This window comes from Sarcophilus harrisii, chromosome 4, assembly GCF_902635505.1.
Source record: "Sarcophilus harrisii chromosome 4, mSarHar1.11, whole genome shotgun sequence".
Lineage (NCBI taxonomy): Eukaryota > Metazoa > Chordata > Mammalia > Dasyuromorphia > Dasyuridae > Sarcophilus > Sarcophilus harrisii.
Genome location: NC_045429.1, coordinates 62,888,919 through 62,908,390, shown reverse-complemented (window position 1 = coordinate 62,908,390; position 19,472 = coordinate 62,888,919). Strand labels below are relative to the sequence as shown.

The 19,472-nt window shown below is 37.7% G+C and overlaps 1 protein-coding gene across 2 annotated transcripts in view; it reads left to right on the top strand.

Moving 5' to 3' along the window:
- TNR (tenascin R) overlaps window positions 1-19,472 on the top strand; it is a 690,019-nt gene that overhangs the window by 588,419 nt on the left and 82,128 nt on the right. For both annotated transcript variants that reach the window (XM_003767456.2, XM_031936928.1), the window contains 4 exons: window positions 2,204-2,319; window positions 6,109-6,259; window positions 10,840-11,109; window positions 17,478-17,663. In XM_003767456.2, the coding sequence (XP_003767504.1) occupies window positions 2,204-2,319; window positions 6,109-6,259; window positions 10,840-11,109; window positions 17,478-17,663 (723 nt within the window). The remainder of the gene's footprint in view (window positions 1-2,203; window positions 2,320-6,108; window positions 6,260-10,839; window positions 11,110-17,477; window positions 17,664-19,472) is intronic.

Genomic DNA, 19,472 nt, shown 5'->3' with positions numbered 1-19,472 from the left:
TTAGAGACAAAGGTAATATTAACCAATCTTTCAATCAATAAGCACTTAGTAATTACACACAATGCACCAGACAGTTTTTAGATGCTAAGGATCCTAAGGAAAAAAAGAAAGGGAATAGTTCTTGCTCTCAGGAGCTTATATTCTTCCAAGAAATATGAAAGTTATGGGGGAAGGATGGATTATCTAACAAAATACTGTATATATTATTATGCTTTCTAAATACAACTGGAATTCAGAAAAAAGGAGAGAAAGTGGGGATTAAAGTAATGATGGAAGATTTCAAGGAACAGGTGGTATTTGAACTGGAATTTGAAGGACATGAAAATTTTGGATAGGTGGAGGGGAAAGAGATTTCATAGAATTTCAGAATGAGAAGGAACCCCACAAGTTAACCTCCTGGTTTAACCTCTATCTTTATAAGATCCTTTCCATAAACTCCCCCAAAGAGTGGTTATCCTGGCTTAATTTGAGGCCGCTTTTCAAGGCAGCCCATTCCACTTTTGTACAATGCTAATTGGAAGAAAGTGTTTTCTTATATCGAATTTTAACCTGTTTCTCTTCATCTTCCAACCACTGTTCCTATTTCTGCTCTATGGGACCAAGTAGACTTGGAAATGTTATCTGTTCCTCCTGCCTTTTAGAAAGGATTAAAAACTGAGCCAACCAGACAGGAGGGGAAAAAAACACCCCAGACAGAGTTCACAAACAGATTTAATAATTCATTTGGGTGACTAATAACCTTCAATATTACAATAGAGGACACCCCCAGATGGAAGCTGACTTTATGTGTACATCTGTCTATAATTATCTTTGTTTATGTTTGACCTTTTACTAATTCCTCTGGTGCCCAAGAACCAGTTTAAAATCTCCTGCATGATAACATTACAAAGGTAGGTTACCATCTGCTGTTTTTCCCACCTTGTTCGTGGATGACTCATCATTCTGGGTACCCTGGCAGGACTCCCAAATGACTCCTCTCTTTTCTATTAAGTGTATAAAGTGGTGAAGCTTCCATCCTTCCCAGGGTTTTTAATGGCAACTCAGGGCATCCCCTTAAGTGTGCTCCCAGGTGACAAAGGCAAAATTATGTAATCTCCACTGGCAAGCCTACAAAGAGTTAATTAAGAACCAACCATGTTCCTTCTCAGGCAAGCTGCACGAGAAGGTACCCAAATGGAGAGAGGAAGATGCTGTCATTTTCCTAGGGGAATATCCCAGGAGGCAACAGCTAAAATGGGGGCAAGCATCCTGAGTACACCGCCAAGTAGGGGCTACCACAGGTCAGGATGAATAATTGGAATGCCATTCTAAAAAATACATTGTCACCTGGGTTAAGCACAGGAAGTGGGAGGGAGGGACAGAGGGAAAAACTGGAGGGAAACTAAAGAAAGATTGAGAGATACAAGGAGAAAAGAGATAGAGGAGGACAGATAAAAAAAAAACAGAGCAAGAGAAATGAAGATAGAGAATCCATGGGAGAGGGAAAGAACATCAAGAGAAAAAAGAGAACACTGGACAAGGAGAGATAAAACTTGGGTTTTAAAAATATTCTTACTTTTGTTTTTATGTTTACATTTTTCCCTGCAGAAGCTGGTTATTATCTAAAACAGTAGGATATTCTTCTTTCTTCTTGCTTCACTCTTCTGAATAAAACAAAATATCCATGTTAGTGTTAAAAAGCATGTTATTTCATAAAAAGAAGTCACCCAGTCTTACCCTAGGCTGCTGGTTTACCTCTGTACCTTTGGCCAACTTAGCTCATGTCTTAATGTTTCTGGGCACCTCATGGGGACACACATGTATCCTCTCTAAGCCTAAGAGGCTTGTGAGAAAAACCATTTGGGGCTTCTTTGAGAAAAGGCACTATAAAGATCAACAGCTGAAAGAAAGGTTGTGTGCCTTTTTTTGTGAACAATTAAACTATTTTATAAAAGGAAGTATAGGAAAAATCATTTGTTAAAGTATCTATTCAATTATTCATATATTAATTAAGGTTAGACCAAAGCCCACAATGAGGAAGAGGCTTTTAATAGTATATAGATTCTCTGTCAGTATGGTAACTTAAGATTTCCCTACACAATCTTTGGGACATATAGGGTGGAGGGCAGTGTGCCGAGAAAAGGATAAAGTTAATACTCTGTGGCTGATCCATGGGGTCATCAGGGTTAGCCATAAAGCCATCACTCACATTGCTGTATTCCAGATCTCTCCACCCCTCAAGGGCTGCAATTCAAGACTATCACAGAGACCACCGTGGAGGTGCAATGGGAACCCTTCTCTTTCTCATTCGATGGGTGGGAGATCAGCTTCATCCCAAAGGTATGGTTAGACTGCTAGAAGCCCTTTGTCCTAGGGTTAACTCTCCACCTGGAATTGGGTCAGTTGCATAGAAGTAGCTGCTGCCTAAAGATATTAAAACCCAGAGAGGTTAAAAATTAGTTTTGCTAACTAGCAGCAGAACCAGAAGTAAAATTTGTGTTTCTTTCCTCCTGTCCCAGAGGCATTTCTACCATGCTAACTAATACCACTGGTTTAAAATATGGTACTAATGATATATCTACATCTAATTAGGAAAGTATTATGGAAGAATTAATGGACTTGGACCCAGGAGACTTGGAATCTTGTCCTAGTTCTGCCACTAAGTATTTGTGTGTCTCTTTTGGGAAGTCATTTAACCTCTCTGAGCCTCAGTTTCCTTTTCAGTAAAAAAAGTAATACTTGTTTTATTACTCACTAAGTAATATTGCTGTGATGAAAAAAGTTTGTGGTCCTTAAAATGCTATATAAATATATTTATATAAAGATATTTTATTTATATATAATTTATATAAAGATAAATTTTTGTCAAGTATGAAAAATGAAACGTTATTTTAGAGAAACAGTAAACTGAAAGAGGAATCCATTTTGGGACTTGAGAGACCAGATTTTAAATTGTCCCACTGACCAATTGCTTGAAACTAATACATATGAGAATGACAGGAATACAAGTAGAGACATTCAATAGAGATAATGCTTCTCCTTGGAGTTCCAGAATTTAGTGGGTCCATCAATTCAAAAGACCAAAATCTTCAGTTAGGATGGTTTTCTTTTTTAGGGTGCAAGAAATGCTAAATTCAAAAAAGTCAGACTCCACCCCCATCCAATCATGTTGTATATATACCAAAAATACCAAAGGACAATTATTGGGAAAACATAGTTATCTTCCAGGACATCATGGTCTAAAGGTCACAGCTATAACCCTAGTATCTCTAGCTTCCTACTTAATAACCTAACAGAATTTCATCATGAATTTATCTAAACTTTTCTGGAACCTTTTTATATTTTCTATGTGTACTATTTGAAAATAATGAGTTCCATAAGTTTACTACCTACTGGATAAAATAGTTCTTTTAATAATCTCCAAGAGGTGTCTTCTAGTTTTTAGTATTTGGTGAAAAAAAAATCTGAGGTCATAGAATTTCAGAATTAGAAGATACCCTAGTGGCCATCTAGTTTCTCTGTGCCCCAAATAATGTACTATGCCCATTCCCAACAAATGATCACATAATCATTTCTGAAGACTTCCGATGAGGAAGGGCTTCCCCAAATGTGTTCAATCAACCTAGAGTTATAGTTTAGGTTAGGATTAAAGAGCTAACTTTTAGAAAATGATGTCATCCATTATAGTTTTTACAAATGTCAATCATATTCCTTTTTCTTCTTCATCTAGCCAAACTGAGGAGCATTTGAAAAAAGAAAATTAGTGTATGTCCATTCCTGTTGGACATATTCAAAAGCTATTTCTAATGAATAATTGTACATTCTAGCCAAAAGTGTCCTGGTTTTACCTTTGAGTGTCTTTGAAACTCTTAAAATTTTAGAGCTTGAAAAGAACCCTAGACATCATCTAGTACAGTAATCCCCTCATTTTTACAGACCTGAAAACTGAATCCCAGAGAAGGTAAGGAACTATCACACAGCTAGTTAATGTCAGTGCCAAGACAAGAACCCAAATCTCCTGACTCCTAGTTCAATGTTCTTTCCACTGGGCCATACTGCCTCTCTCTAAGGTGGGTTGATGACATGTTTACATCTTGAGCAATTATTAATTTATTATGAAATTTTATGTTATGAGTAATGATTTTTTTTCTTAAAGGAATGTGCTTGTAGAATTATAGTGACCAAGACAGGTCCTAGACAAGAGTTAAAAAAAACCTACCTTTCCCTTCCTTTGCAGACTCTGGATGCAAAATTTTGAATATAATATTAGATGTTTTGACTGATTTTGCCAAATTGTTTTTTCTCTCTTATTCTTTGCTACAAGGAAAAACTTAATAGGTGACAGAGGAGGAAAGATATATGGAAGTGAAGAGAATTTTGAAAACAAATTAATTTTTTTAAAAATTAAGGAATAAAGAAAGAAAAAAGCAATAGAAAACTTAGCTACATGCCATCCTAGAGAAGGATGTGAGCAAGTGTTTTTTTTGTTTTTGTTTTTGTTTTTTGCAAAGAGGGGAAAAATCATAACATTCTGCTTCCACACAAAGACAAAATTCTGCACCAATTTCCCTCATGCTCAGTCCTAAACAACTACCTTTGATAGTTCCAAGGCAGCATCCAATGCTCTTGAAGAATAAACAGTTTATCATTCACATGGTGACTTCAATCATGGGTTTGTTTTTTTTAAGAGTAGTTCTGCAAGTTGCATGGGTTGTTCTCAGTTCTGGAACTGACTGACTTGAAAGAAGTCATGTGCATGGAAGGTGCTGGTAATAACCATTTCCCATGGAAATGCAAGACTTAGCCTCTAGCTTTGCATAGTTAAATGTGTTAATACTAAAGTATGGAATGATGAGTGAGTATGTGTGTGCAGGTTGATTGAGCTGATGCAGAGTGATGTGAGTTAGACTGGGAGAAATAATGTAATGTTATTGCAAGTCACTATGAACATTTTGTGAAGATATCTGGTTATAGATCCCAAGAAAGTGTTAAATGAGTTTTGGTACATACTTCCTGAGAGATGGATTTTCCCTCAAAGTGAACCTCCATTTATTTAGCTTGTGAGTCTGTGGACAGAATAAACCCATGGGGTTCAGTGGAAGTTTATATATTCCTCTGGTACTGGAAGCTCTGAGAATGAATGCAGTTCTGAGTGTCAATGTTCTCCCATGCAACCATATCAGCAAGTAAGGAGCAAGAAGGAAAGCTCTAAAAGATATTGTATCTAAACAATGAGGTTCTTAACCCCAAGTACTCTCTGCATTGGAAATGATATCACCTGGGTCAAGACAGTTTGGGAGGCACAACTATAAAAGCTTGGGTTGTGTTAGTACTCCTCTGATCCCACAAAACATCAGTGGATGGACTGATAAATAGAGAAAGAGGAAAAGGAGACAAAAAGGAGAAAATCCAGCCCCATGTATTCTTTTTTTTTTTTGGCTATTCTTTCTGTTCTTTCACTCCCTTTCACCTCCATCTTAATCTTTGTTCTCACCCTGCTCCCATTTTGTATTAGCACATTGGAGTAAATCATGTCACTAAGCACTAACTCATACAGCTGAAAGGGAAACAAGACATTGACAGATTCACATCTGATTTAACTCCAAGTATAAAATAAGATATAGCAAAATAACAGTTCCTGCCTGTATAAAAAAAATGCCAATGTCTTTTCTCCTTTGAAATATGTTTGTATATTTGTATAGATGTTTACACACACGGAAAGAGAGAGGGAGAGAGAACTATCTCCTCTAAATAGCCAAGGGCATATTCTTTATGATTAAAGATAGAATGCCAGCAAAATCTGATGGATGCCTCCCAACATCACCATTCAGTCTGTGGCAAAGTTCATCCTATATCACTGCATGACTAATATTCACCGACAAACTTATCTGACCCATAAAGAGGCAAAGGAATATTTTTAATTGGCAGATCATTTATTAAAATTTTAAATAAGCTGTAGCCAGCTTGTATCACACTTAAGCCTGATGGGAATGGGTACTGACTTCAGATACACAACTATTTACATGACTAGGTTGGAAATGGTCAGACATTGATCTGCCATGTTCAGACCTCATACAGGCATTCTCTCTCAGTAATGTTTTCTCTTTCTTTTTTCCTTATATCTCCCAGAACAATGAAGGGGGAGTGATTGCCCAACTCCCTAGTGATGTCACATCCTTCAACCAGACCGGGCTAAAGCCAGGGGAAGAGTACATCGTTAATGTGGTGGCTCTCAAAGATCAAGCACGGAGCCCCCCAACATCAGCCAGCATCTCAACTCGTAAGTTTACTTCTATGTCCTTTCTGGCATACCCACCCCCTGACAACATAAGAGCTGACCCTAGGAAATGTAGACTCTTCTGTTTGTGATGGGAACCCAGTGCCTAGCTAATGGACTCTGGTAAAATTCTACAGAGACTAAGGAAGGTTGTAAATGGGATATCAAGAGTACCCAAAGATCAAAGGCAGGAAGATCTGAGTTTGAGTCCTCTCTCTAACATGTAATAGTAATAAAATAATGGATAAGTCCATTAATATTTCAGGGCTGCATGTAACTCTCCAAAATAGAGAAAGCAGAGTAATTGTCCAACTATAGCTATAGTTTCTTCGTACAAAACGACTGAATAAACAAAAAACTAAAGGCTAGACTGCTTCCCTTATATGTTGACTAGACTCCATTTGCATCCTGCTCATCAAAAACAAAAAACATTAGAAACTAGGAAACAAAAAGATTTCAGTGGTTCTTGGTTTGTTCTCAGTAGTCAAAGGATTTTCTTGCTAGTACTTGCTCTCTCTAGAAAAAGAGGAAATGGGAGATGGAGTCAAATTGAACGAGACACTTACTATTAGAACTAGCTCAGTGGGGACTTAATTGATATTGGGATGAAATTACATTATTCTTTCATTGGTATAGGTTCATTTCATCCCCATTTGTTATATTGGCAGTTAGATGGGTTTCCCATTTGACTATCTTAAGTGACTCCTTTCCCACTCGATAAGTGTGGCTTTTATGTGGGGGACAAGGGAAGGAGAAACACTTAGCATGCATGTGGCATAAGCCAAAATTATCTGAGGGTTAAAAAATACCCTCTAGTGTTAACTATTTTGTACCCATTTTAGAGAGAAAGAAAATTGAGACACAAAGATCAAATAGCTTGTCCAGTTAGAAACAGAAAATACAGGCTTTCTGCCACCAGCATTAGAAGCTCTGACCTTTGAAAACACTTATGAAAGGGACAGCTAGGTGGTACAGTGGATAAAGCACCAGCTCTGAAGTCAGGAGAACCTGAGTTCAAATCTGGTCTCAGACACCAACACTGGATTCAAGGTGTCTACTTAGTTTAGTGAATCATGGTCTTTATCTTGAGAATCCCACCAGTTATCAAGCCTTGTTTCTCCGAATCTACTCTTTCTGCTTGGGACATCAAAATAGTTTATTATGACTTTGCCTAAAGGGACCCCAGACTTAAATGAATTTAGTTTTACCACCCACTGTGGTAACTGTTATAGGTCATTTTAGTCAATATTCAACAGACATCATTCTTATGCTTAGCATTAAAAATTCCTTAGAAGTTAAAGACTATAAACCAAATAACAGAAACAACAACAAAGCATTTATTAAGGACCTACTAAGTTCCAGGCATTGCGCTGAGTGTTGGATGTACAAAGAAACCTAAAAGACATTCCCTGCTTCTCAAGGAGCTTAAAGTCTAATGGGAAAATTTTTCCTGATTTCCTTCAAGTACCAACTATTATAGGAGGGTAGGAGAGAGGAGAGAAAGAAAGAGAGAGAGAGAGAGAGAGAGAGAGAGAGAGAGAGAGAGAGAGAGAGAGAGAGAGAGAGAGAGAGAGAGAGAGAGAGAGAGAGAGAGAGAGAAGAGAGAGAGAGAGAGAGAGAGAGAGAGAGAGAGAGAGAGAGAGAAGAGAGAAGAGGAGAGAAGGAGGGAAAAAGGGAAGAAGAGAGGGAAAGAGGAAGGAGAGGAAAAGGAAGAAGGAGGGAAAGAAGGGAGGAGAGGAAGAAGGAGGAGGAAGAAGAAGGAAGGAGAAGGAAGGAAGAAGGAAGAAGGAAGGAAGAAGGAAGGAAGGAAGGAAGGAAGGAAGAAGGAAGGAAGGAAGGAAGGACAGGAAGGCAAGACAGTAAAGGACACAGGAAGGAAGGTCAAGTAAAGGATTGGCATCAAGACGAATCTGAAGGTTCTTGCTGAAGAAGTATCATCCTCCATAGATCATGAGTGTCAAATTAGAAAGATCATGTTTAATTGTTCTCTCCAAAGTTCTGTCCTGTTACCACATCCTGCAAAGATTGAACTGATCAAACATTCAGAGCTTTTCAATATAACCATTTTGTGAATGCAAATGACAAGACCAGAATCTGAAGGGTTCCTGCTGAAGAAGTAGTCATCCCTCCATCAATCTGATGCCTTTAGGAAATATATTTTTAATTGTATCCCTCTGCCAAGTTCTTACCTGTACCACGCATCCCCTGCAAAGCATTGAACTGTTATCAAACATTCAGGAGGCCTTTTTTTCAATATAAACCATTTTGTGAATGCAAATGACAAGACCGACCACCTGCTGAGAGAGCTCTCTGTGCAACATAATCCTATTCTAATAAGGTCAGTTGTTAAAATAAGGTTTTGTGTATTTAAGAGGTTGAAAGACAAATGTTTTATGTAATAATTTAGATCTTAATGCCACCATTTTTTCTCCCCAAAGATTCCATGTCTCCTGTCACATTAAAACTCATGTCACAGTAGATAGAGTATGAGCTCTGAAGGCAGAGAACCTGGATTCAAATCTTTCCTCCAGTACTTGCTAGAGCAAGTCACTTAAACTCCATAGGCCTCTTTTTTATTAATTTAAATGAAGGGATTGAACTGAATGACCTCTGAGGTCCCTTCTACATCTAAAGCTTTAATCCTATGATCATCTACTTTGAGGCAGATTGGTAGCCAATATTGATTTCCTACCCCTTCCTTCCCATTTCATAAATGGAAAAAATGAGGTAGAAGATGGTAAAGTAGGCTGAAGTGGTGCTTGTACAACATAAGACATTCATATAACTTTTCAAAAGTTGCAAAGTACTCTGGGAAGAAAACTAGATCCCTTGTCTTCAGGACTAGAGATAAATATGATATTTTTAAAATTCTATGTATCAAAAACCAAATATGATCAATTGTGCCTGACTTCAGGCGATATTGGAGCAAGCTGCCAATTGTCTCAGCCCTAGAACACCAGTCAAAGCCATTGTCACAGGTTCCCCAAGACTGAAAGCAAGGGACTCAGTTCAGTAGCATGCAAGATATACCGTCCTCTTAGAAGGGGTGTACTAGTAAATGTTTACCAGATCTCTGAAAAAAATATATATGCATGATATACTTTTGAGTTTAATCTGCATTCTTAATATTTTCTCCATCACTTTCTTAAATCTAAACAATAAACAAAACAATAAATCAAGCCCTGCTTTGTGGCATTTGCTGATTCCAGAGGTCTAAATGCTCACACTGAAAATTTAGCAATTTGCTCCCCTGAGCCTCATAGGACTTGGCTTCAACACACCCCTGCATATAGGATACATTTCATTCTGTAGTCAGCCTAAGTAAATCAGTCTACTTCTTAGCTAGCCTAGGGCAGGCCAAAAAAATAAATCTCAGGTTGATTAGAAATGCTAGTTTCTTTTCTCCCCACTGCCCTTCTTAGCCTGCTATCTTTCCTCTCCCTACCCAATTTAATCCAACCAGAACAGAAGCTCTAGAACTGCATGACTGGTACCAATTCAGAACCAACTGAATTCTAAAATAATTCTCTATCAAGATGTGTCCCTCAAGTTCACCTGGTCCAGATGCCTTAGCACTGCACTAAATAGCAGGATGAAAGCCAAGAACAAGGACAATGAAGGGTCCACCATGTAGCAGTGATGCCTTTCTGGTCCAATAATAAGCTCAAATAAATGAACAACAGAGACAGTCCAGAACCCTTTTTGCAGCAGTAAAGTGTTATGGACCAGGGATGTCTTTTACTAGATGCCATTTTCCAACAGGGAATATTTCATGTCAACAAACGCAAAGATCTCTCATAGTCTGTTGCCTTTTTCCTGGCTTTTATTCATCATCACAGCTATGTGCCTCATACAGCTAACCTGGGATATTTACTGGTCAGTGCTAAAGTTCCTCTTGGCAGCCAATCCGAAAATCATGGGTGTTTGGATTGGGCCAGCTGCTTCATGGGTATTTCCTCGGGGTTCTTGGAGATGAGAATTAGCCAAAAGTCCACAGACGTGTGGACATTACATGGTCCTTTTGTCTTTATTGCTAGGCAGAGACATAATTGACTAGCTCAAGGTAACAGATGCCCTTTCCTTCCCAGTGCTGGGACATCCAAAGCAACTATCTACAGAGCTAGGCTCAACTTCAGCAGGACTTGAGTTAAAATTTTGCTCAATGTCTATCTGTGTGACTGACCAAATTATTTTACCTTTTTTTAGGCTGTTTCTTCTTTATAAAATGAGGGGATTGGATTTGATAATCTCTAAGATTCCTTTCAACTCAAATTCTGTGATACCATTATTAATCCAAATATCACTAGCTAACAAAAAGAACTTACATTTAGAAAAAGCTGAAGTCCGGTACCAAGTTAATCACCGTTTCATTATAAGATCTCCAGCATGTCATCTAACCCTCTCTGGGACTCATTTTCCCCAACTATATAGAGAATAACACATATCTTCATTCTGTCTACCCCATAGGCAGGATGAGGGTGAAAAGAGATGATTGGCATGAAAATTTTCTTCCAGTAATATTCTTTTTATCAAAATTGTATCCTCCATTTATTTTTTATTCTATCATTTTATTTCTCACCTAGTCATTGATGGACCTACACAGATCTTAGTTCGAGATGTCTCAGACACTGTGGCCTTCGTGGAGTGGACCCCGCCTCGAGCCAAAGTTGATTTCATTCTCCTGAAATACGGGCTAGTGGATGGAGAGGGTGGTAGGACTACTTTCAGGCTGCAGCCTCCTCTGAGTCAGTATTCTGTGCAAGCCTTAAGACCTGGTTCCCACTATCAAGTCTCAGTCAGTGCCATTCGAGGGACCAATGAAAGTACTTCCACCACCACTCACTTCACAACAGGTATGACAACAGATGGAGAGGAGAATTAAGGGGGGAAAGGAAATCAGGAATTTTCCTGATATTACTTGAAAAAAATAAATGACATAGTAGGTCTTTCCTGAAAGAAACTTGATATCAATAAACAGAAAATAAGAGGAATGGCAGAATGAATCCAGAGATGGTAGGAACCCCAATGGACATGAGGTCAAATTCCTCATGATTTGCCCAAGAATACATATATAGAAAGAATCAAGCCTGGAACATGGTATTCAGATCTTCTGACTACAAATTCAGTGGCAGTCAGTCAATAAATATTAAATACCTATGGTGTGCCAGACACTGTGCTAAGTACTGATGATGAAAAAATAGTCCTTGTTATCAAGGATTTTACAACCCAGTGAGAGAGATAACATATTTGCTATTCACAAAGGAAATAATAATAATAATAAAGGAAAGAATCAGAATTAAGAAGGGTTGAAAAAGTCTTCCTATAGAAAATGGCATTTCCAATAGAACTTAAAGGAAGCCGAGGAATATGATAGACAGAGATAGAATTCTAGGTAACTATTCTTCTTACTATAATAAGACTGCTGAGCTTCCTGTAAAGAAGAGAGAAGGGATAAATATCATAGTGTAATAATAACAATAAACTATAATAATTAGTTGATTTCTATAATGCTTTAAAGCTTCAAAGAACTTTCCATATATTATCTCATTTGACCTTCACAGAAATGTTTTGAGGTGCTCTTATCATTCCCATATTACAGACAAGGAAAATGGGATCCTAAGAACTTAAGTGATTTGTCTAGAATCATACAATTTGGGTATCTGAATTGGTATTTGAACCAACTCTTCCTGCTGTCTGCTTTACCATGCTGCCCTTAGTAGAAAAAGCCTTGCACAACATGAGTCAGTACACCTTCATCTAGGACTTGATCTGCCATTAATGAGCTATGTTGTCTTTGGCAAATTCTTTCACTCTTTTAAGTCACAATTTCTTTACTTGTTAAGCGATAATAAATTATTTCTAAGGTGCCTTCCCCCAATAATACTCTGCAGTGCACCATGATTAATTCCACCAAATTTCAAACAGGGACAACAAGGAAGAATGTTGGCATTTGATTCCCAAATCCACACTTTCCTTATACGTGGCTTTTACTTTGCTGGGGACATATGCATTTTTGCTGGAGTATACTAGTAACCATGGGGCACTGATATGCTCCAGAGGTATTCAGGGCTGACCAGCAGGGATAAGAACCCTGAATCTTAAAATTGGGGGATTTTAACAAGTCAGTGCTCATCTCAATGTCTCTAAGCTAGACGTATACCACCATTCAGTACCAAGAAACTAAAAAAATTTAACTTATTTACCTCTTCTTAGTAGAGTAAAATACCACTACTAGGTATATATCCCAAAAAGATAGCAAATGAACAAGAAAAGGAGCTATGAATATAAAAATATTTACAGTACCTCTTTTAGTGGTAGCAAAGAACTGGAAATTAAGTGGATATCTATCAATTGGGGAATAGCTGAATAAGTTGTGGCAAATGAATGTAATGAAATACCTTTGTGCTTTAAGAAATGATGAGCAGGAAAGTCTCAGAAAAACATGGGAAGACTTACAGGATTTGATGCAGAGTGAAATGAGCAGAACCAGGAGAATATTGTACTCCATAACAGCAATATTGTATAAAGATCTACTATGGATAACTTAACTATTCTCAGCAATACATTGGTCTAAGACAATTCCAATAAACTTGGGATGGGAAATGCCATCTGCATCCAGAGAGAAAACTGTGGAGACTGAATGCAGATCAAAGCATATATTTTCAGCTTTATGTTTTGTTGGTTTGCTTTTTCTTTCTCATGGTTTTTCCCTTCTGTTTTTCTTTCATAACATGACTAATGTAGAAATATGTTTAAAATGTACGTGTAACCCATATCAGATTGTTTACTGTCTTAGGGAGGGGAGAGGTAAGGGAGAGAGGAAGAAAAGAAAATTTAGAACTCAAACTCTTACAAAAATGAATGTTAAAAGCTATTTTTACATGTTATTGGAAAAACAAAATATTATTTTAAAAAGGAGATAATTATCAAGTAGTGCTTAGCATCAGCCCTGGGGACATGATAGGTGCTTAACAAATGGTTCTTTAACTAACAAAAAAAGATTATTTCTCTGGGTCTCATCTTACATCTTTCCTTATCTTATAAACAGGGGAAGAGGTTGAGATGGATGATCTCAAAAGTACAGCTCTAAATGTATACACCTATGAATAGATCACACAAACAATATTTCCTTTCTGATACTTGAGTGTCGACCTTGGCTCCCACCTGCCTTGCCCTTTATGGGCAACCCAAGTTTCATGCTCATTTCTTTATTGCAAGATGACATTTGCTTGGAAGGCAGATTTTCTGTGTGCTGTTCTCAGATAAGGGGTTGGAGAAACAATAAAGCAGGAGGGAGCTCTCCACCAAGCAGCCACATATAAAAGAAAACTCTTGATGTTTAGCCCGAAAAGATGTAGATGGGATTGGCTGGTGGCCCAGGCAAATTCCAATCAGGAGCAATTACATTCTGCTACCTAGAAACTCTTCCGGCAGCCTCCATTCAACACTGCATGGTTTTCTGCTGCCAGTTACACTGTCGACTGGCAGCTGTTAAGCATCTGCTGCTTCATTCCCTCTGCAAGGCCATTCTCCCACTCCTGGAGGGGGTCATGTGGAGAGAAAGGGCAGGACAGTAAAGTGAAAAGCGTTCTGTGGACAGACAGCATCACAAACCCTCTGGTTAGTTAGCGGGAGCTAATGTTAAGAGGAGGTAAGGGCCAAGAGCCCTCATCATTTCATCGTTCCATTTAAATTCAGATTAGGCAGAATGCTTTCCCAGGTGATGCTTTGCATGCCATGAGGACACCAACTGTGAAGGAAGTTAAAGCAGAGGCTTTGGGTTCTAGGACAAAGACTGTATCTACCAGGACCTTACAAACTATTGCTTAGAGAAAGAAGCCTGGCAGAAGGATGAAGGGTGTGTGTGTGTGTGTGTGTGTGTGTGTGTGTGTGTGTTGTGTGTTGTGTGTGTGTTGTGTGTGTTACAAAGAGACAGAGAGAGAGACAGAGACAGAAACACACAAAGAGACCGAGACAGAGAGACACAGAAACACACAGAGAGACAAAGAGACAGAGAGAGAGACAGAAATAGAGACAGAGATATATAGAGAGAAAGAGACAGAGGCAAAAATAGAGACAGAGAAAGAAATAGAGACAGAGAGAGAAAGAGACAGAGGTAGAGATAGACAGACAGAGAGAAACAGAAACAGAGAGAGAGAAAGGTAGAGAGAGAGAGAAGAGGTGGTTTCTCTCTGTGTCACTCACTATCTCAGCAAGTGATTTAACTTAGATCTCTCAGTTTCATCAATAAAATGTAGATTGTCATGGCATCTAACTCACAGGGTTTGGGGGAAGATCAAATAAGTAAATATGTATAAATATAAATAGGTAATATCTTACAAACCATAAAAGTATTTTATAAATGTTGCTATTGTTTTGTGCAATTTGTATATTGTATTATTTTATCACAAAATTCATAATCATATTATCATTGTTATTATTAATAGTATGGAAATATTATCTCTTCCAATGACAGCTGATGCCTCTAGATTCTAACTAATGCTATTTTTTGCCTTTGGGTACTCATTTGGGAGATATCTTCATTTTAAAGAATAAAACTCTATTTCTCTCTGTGAAGTGTAATTTTAAAATAATTCTTATTGACATCTTTTATTTTCTACCTATTCAGAATTTCTCATAGTATCCTTCCTCCTCTTACCTCTAAAAAGCCAAGCCATGAAATCAGTAATTATTTTTAAAGAAAAAGAGGAAGTAAATCAGCAAAAATCAATTAATACATCCAAAAAAATCTCAAGTATGAGTACTATCCTATGGATGTCACATCTCTGCAAAGAAATAGGGAAGAGATTTCTTTTCCTTTCTCTTTAGATCCATGCTTCTTCATTTTAATTCCTCAACCTTCACTTTTGATTGTTTTGGAGTGGTTTTTTCTATTTACACTATTTTTTCTTTTAATATTTTATTTTCCATTTATTTATAAAAACAATTTTAACCTTCATTTTTACAATTGTGAATTTCAAATTCTCTCCCACCATTCCTCCAATCCCCTGTCATTGAGAAGACAAGAAATTTAATAAAGGTTATATATGTGTAGTCATGAAAAAACATTTTCACAGTAGACATGAAAGAAAAGACACACCAAAATAAACAAAGAAAAATAAAGTAAAAAAATAAAAAGTATGCTTTAATCTGCAGTCCAATTCTATCAGTTCTTTCTCCGGAAATAGGTGGATATCATTTTTCATCATAAGTCCTTTGGAATTAACTTGGATCCTTGTACTGATGAGAATAGCTAAGTAATTCATGGTTGATTGCTGTACCATTATGTTCTCCTAGTTCTGCATCAGTTTACTTTGCATCAGTTCATATAAATCTTACCAAGTTTTTCTGAAATCATTCTGTTCATTATTTCATATAACACAATGATATTTCATCATATTTATAGAGAACAACTTATTCAACATTCCCCAATTGATGGGCATCCCCTCAATTTTCTATTCTTTGCCACCACAAAAAAAAGGAGCTATAAATATTTTTAGTTCTTTTCCTTTGATATCTTTGATATACAGATCTAGTAGCCCTACTGTCATGTAAAGAACATGCACTATTTTACAGCCCTTTGCACATACTTCCAAATTGCTCTCCAAAATGGGTGGTTCAGTTCACACTTCCAACTATTTACATTGTTATGGTCATTATGTGTATTGTTGTCTTGACTCTGAGTACTTCACTTTGCATCAGTTCGGTTAAATCTTTTCATGCTTTTCTGTGTTCATCCTATTTTCATTTCTAACAACATAGTAAAATTCCACTTTGTTCACTTGCCACTATTTGTTTAGACATTCTATCAAGTTATTTTTTTCTAAAGCTTTTTTACTTTAAGGCAGCAAACACAAGCCCCATGGCTTCCTGTATTTGAGATGGAATAATAAATAGAATTTATATAACACTTGAAGGTTTGCAAAGCATTGTTCACACATTATTTCATTTGATATGTAGAGACCTTAAGAAATCATCTGTGCCAAATTACCTCTTCATAAGTGTATCTTCTCTACCACATCGTAGGATCTTGATCTAAAGTGGGAAGGGGATCCTAGAGACAGAGGTGGACTAGGAATTGTTTAGTCCAAAAAACTAGAGTTTGATTTAACAACTAAAGAGTTTGGAACTCTCCAAAAATACTCCATACATTTTAGCTTAATCTGCATTATAAATATTTTCTTGATCACTTTTTTATTTCTTGCCATTCAACATAATAATAAATCAAATCCAAATATATATGTTTGCCAATTTCCATGGTGTAAATGCTCAAATTTTAACAATCAACTCTGAAGATCAGGTTAGAAATGGTATCAGCACACCTCTCTTAGAAGTCATTTCTTCCAATGTTCCTTTAATATAAGGGAAATGAATCTCAAATTAAATGACTTGTTCTTAAGTAATAAATGATGGAGTGATGATTCAAACCCTCATCCTGTAACCCCAGATCTGCTAGTCTCTTCCCTGTTAGACTATAACATCCCTGAGAAGCAATCAAGTTTTAAATAAGTGCCTAACATATACAAGGCTCTGTGCTAAGCACAGAGACAAAATCCCTGCCTTTAGGGAGCTTACAAAATTTCCAGGGAAGGAAATTCTTATAACTATCTCCCAAAGCAGCCAAAATAGATATTTTATATGGGTTCTCCTTGTTAGGAAGTTTTACTTTTTTTATGTAAAACCCAAATCTGCCTCTTGAACTTCTCTACAACTTCTACCTATTAATCATAGTTCTATCCTCTCACAGGGGTCCTCAAACTTTTTAGATAGGGAGCCAGTTCACTGTCCCTCAGACTGTTGGAGGGCGGGACTATAGTAAAAAACAAAACCTTTGTTTTGTGGGTCTTTAAATAAAGAAACTTCATAACCCTGGATGAAGGGGATAAACGTCCTCAGTTGCTGCATCTGGCCCGAGGCCATAGTTTGAGGACCCCTGCAGGGCCAAGCAAACCAAACCTAATCTCTCTTCCATATAGTAACCTCTCAGCGATTGAAAGAAATCCATCCTCTCCTTTGTAACCCCTCTTGCAAGTTAGTTATTACCACTCCCTTTATCTTTATGATATGGTCTAGAGTTCTTTCACCCTCTTGGCTGCCCTTCTTCAAGCCAGTGATCCTCCTAAAAGGGGGTTCCCGAAATCATACGCAGAACTCGAGATATGTCCAAAAGCTCCATGGAAACATAAAGTAATGTTGCCATGATTATTTTGCTGTTTTGCAGAGATCGATGCCCCCAAGAATTTACGGGTGGGCTCCCGTTCAGCAACCAGCCTGGACCTTGAATGGGACAACAGTGAAGCTGAAGTTCAGGAGTACAAGGTGGTATACAGCACCCTGGCGGGTGAGCAGTACCATGAGCTGATGGCCCCTAAGAATTCAGGCCCTACCACCAGAGCCACCCTCACGAGTGAGTAATGCCTTCCTTGCCCCTGAAGCCCTTCAGTCCCTAGGGACACCATTGGGATCTTTATTGGTCATTGACTGCCTGAAAGTCCCCTAAAATGAGAAAGAACTTAATCAAAAACAACCAATCATTACTGGAAGTATTTCAAATGCTGTAGCAACAAGATGTGGATTTATTGGTAAATCTAGGGCTTTCAATGTTTCGAAAGGATAAATAAGATAAATGCCAAAATTTATATGAACTTATTGCATAATGTGCTCATTAGATTGGAGATGTAACCATTAATATGGATGCTGGAGGTCTGTTTCATTGATTTGTTGGGCTATGTTTTTCTATCAATACATTTCCTATCCCATTTGTTTGGACATTTTTATATCAATGGTGACTTTGCTAAGTTTACTTACTTTTTTTTCACAGTATTTGTTGGGATGGAGGATAGGTAAGAAAGTAATTAATTGGTGTGGAAAGAGGGAATAAAAATCTGGGTAAGAGAAGTTATAAACAGTGGAAAGTGTCTACAGACGATTAGAGCATAGATTTATTGCTGGAAAGGACCTTAAAGAGCTAGTTCAACTAATCCAGATAGTCCAAACCCTTCATTTTACAAATGAGGAAAACTTGGACCCAGGGATGTTAAGGTATTTGCTTAGTCACATAAGGAGTATGCATCACAAGTGGAATTTGTACATAGAGCCCCCAGATTCAAATGCTTTCCTTTCTGAGTTCTTAGATCCTCTTATCACAGGAAAAAAGCCAGGACAGCTGATTCTGGCCTTCCTTAGTACTGTTGCTACATGACTCCATTGAAAGCAGTTGAACGATAAGGAGCAAAGGAAGAATATTTTATTATGGCTCCAGGTATATTTTATTGTTGGGTGGCTTTCTTCATGCATCTCTCTGTTACTCTATAATGTACACATGACTAAGGGAGTTTTATGTGTCAGGATCCACTACAAACTGACCAAGATTATAAGCATAGAAATAAGAAGAGCTCAGTAGTGAGCTCTTGCCAGCCCATGCCATTGTATTATTGATAATATCCACTAAGCTAGGAAATCTGTGTGTCTTAGACCTCTGTGGCAGTCTGACAAAGCCTACAGATCACTTCTCAGAAGAATGCTTTGAAGTGCATAAAATGAAGTACATAGAATTACAATGGAAACCAATTGCTAGTGAAAATAAGGATGTGGGATTTTGTTGTTTCCCTATCCAGGTTCATAGACCCACTAAAAATGCCTTGGGGGTCCTTGAACCCTAAATTTAGAAGCTCTACTCTACCTCATTCCTTATCCTTTGAAGAATATTTGTATTAGAGACTTAAATAATTCTGAATAACACTGTCCAATAAGGGCAAGGTAGTTTAGTCTAGTGTCCACTCTGATATTGAGAAAGATTGAAGGCAAAAGGAAAAGGAGACAGGAGAAGAGGAGATGGATAGTGTCATGGAAACAACGAACCTGGATTTGGACTGACTGACTGAGAGATAATGGAAGAAAAAAAGACCCTGGCATGCAGTGGTCCATGGGGTCAGAAGGAGTCCAGACATGACTGAATAACTAAAAAACAACCACAAAGTTCCCACCCCTAGTAATCTGACAAGTTCATGTCTGCTCTCCATTTCCCAAAGAGGCACAAACTAATGAAGCCCTTACAAGAGATTCTCCTGGAAAAACACAGAAAATACTACTCTCTAGAGCTAGACCAAAAAGAAGAGGTTTCAAGGGAAATATACTAACTCATTCAACAAGACAATGGGAAGCAGAACCCCAACATTGCCATTGAAGAGTTCCCATGTCACACAGACCTACAAGC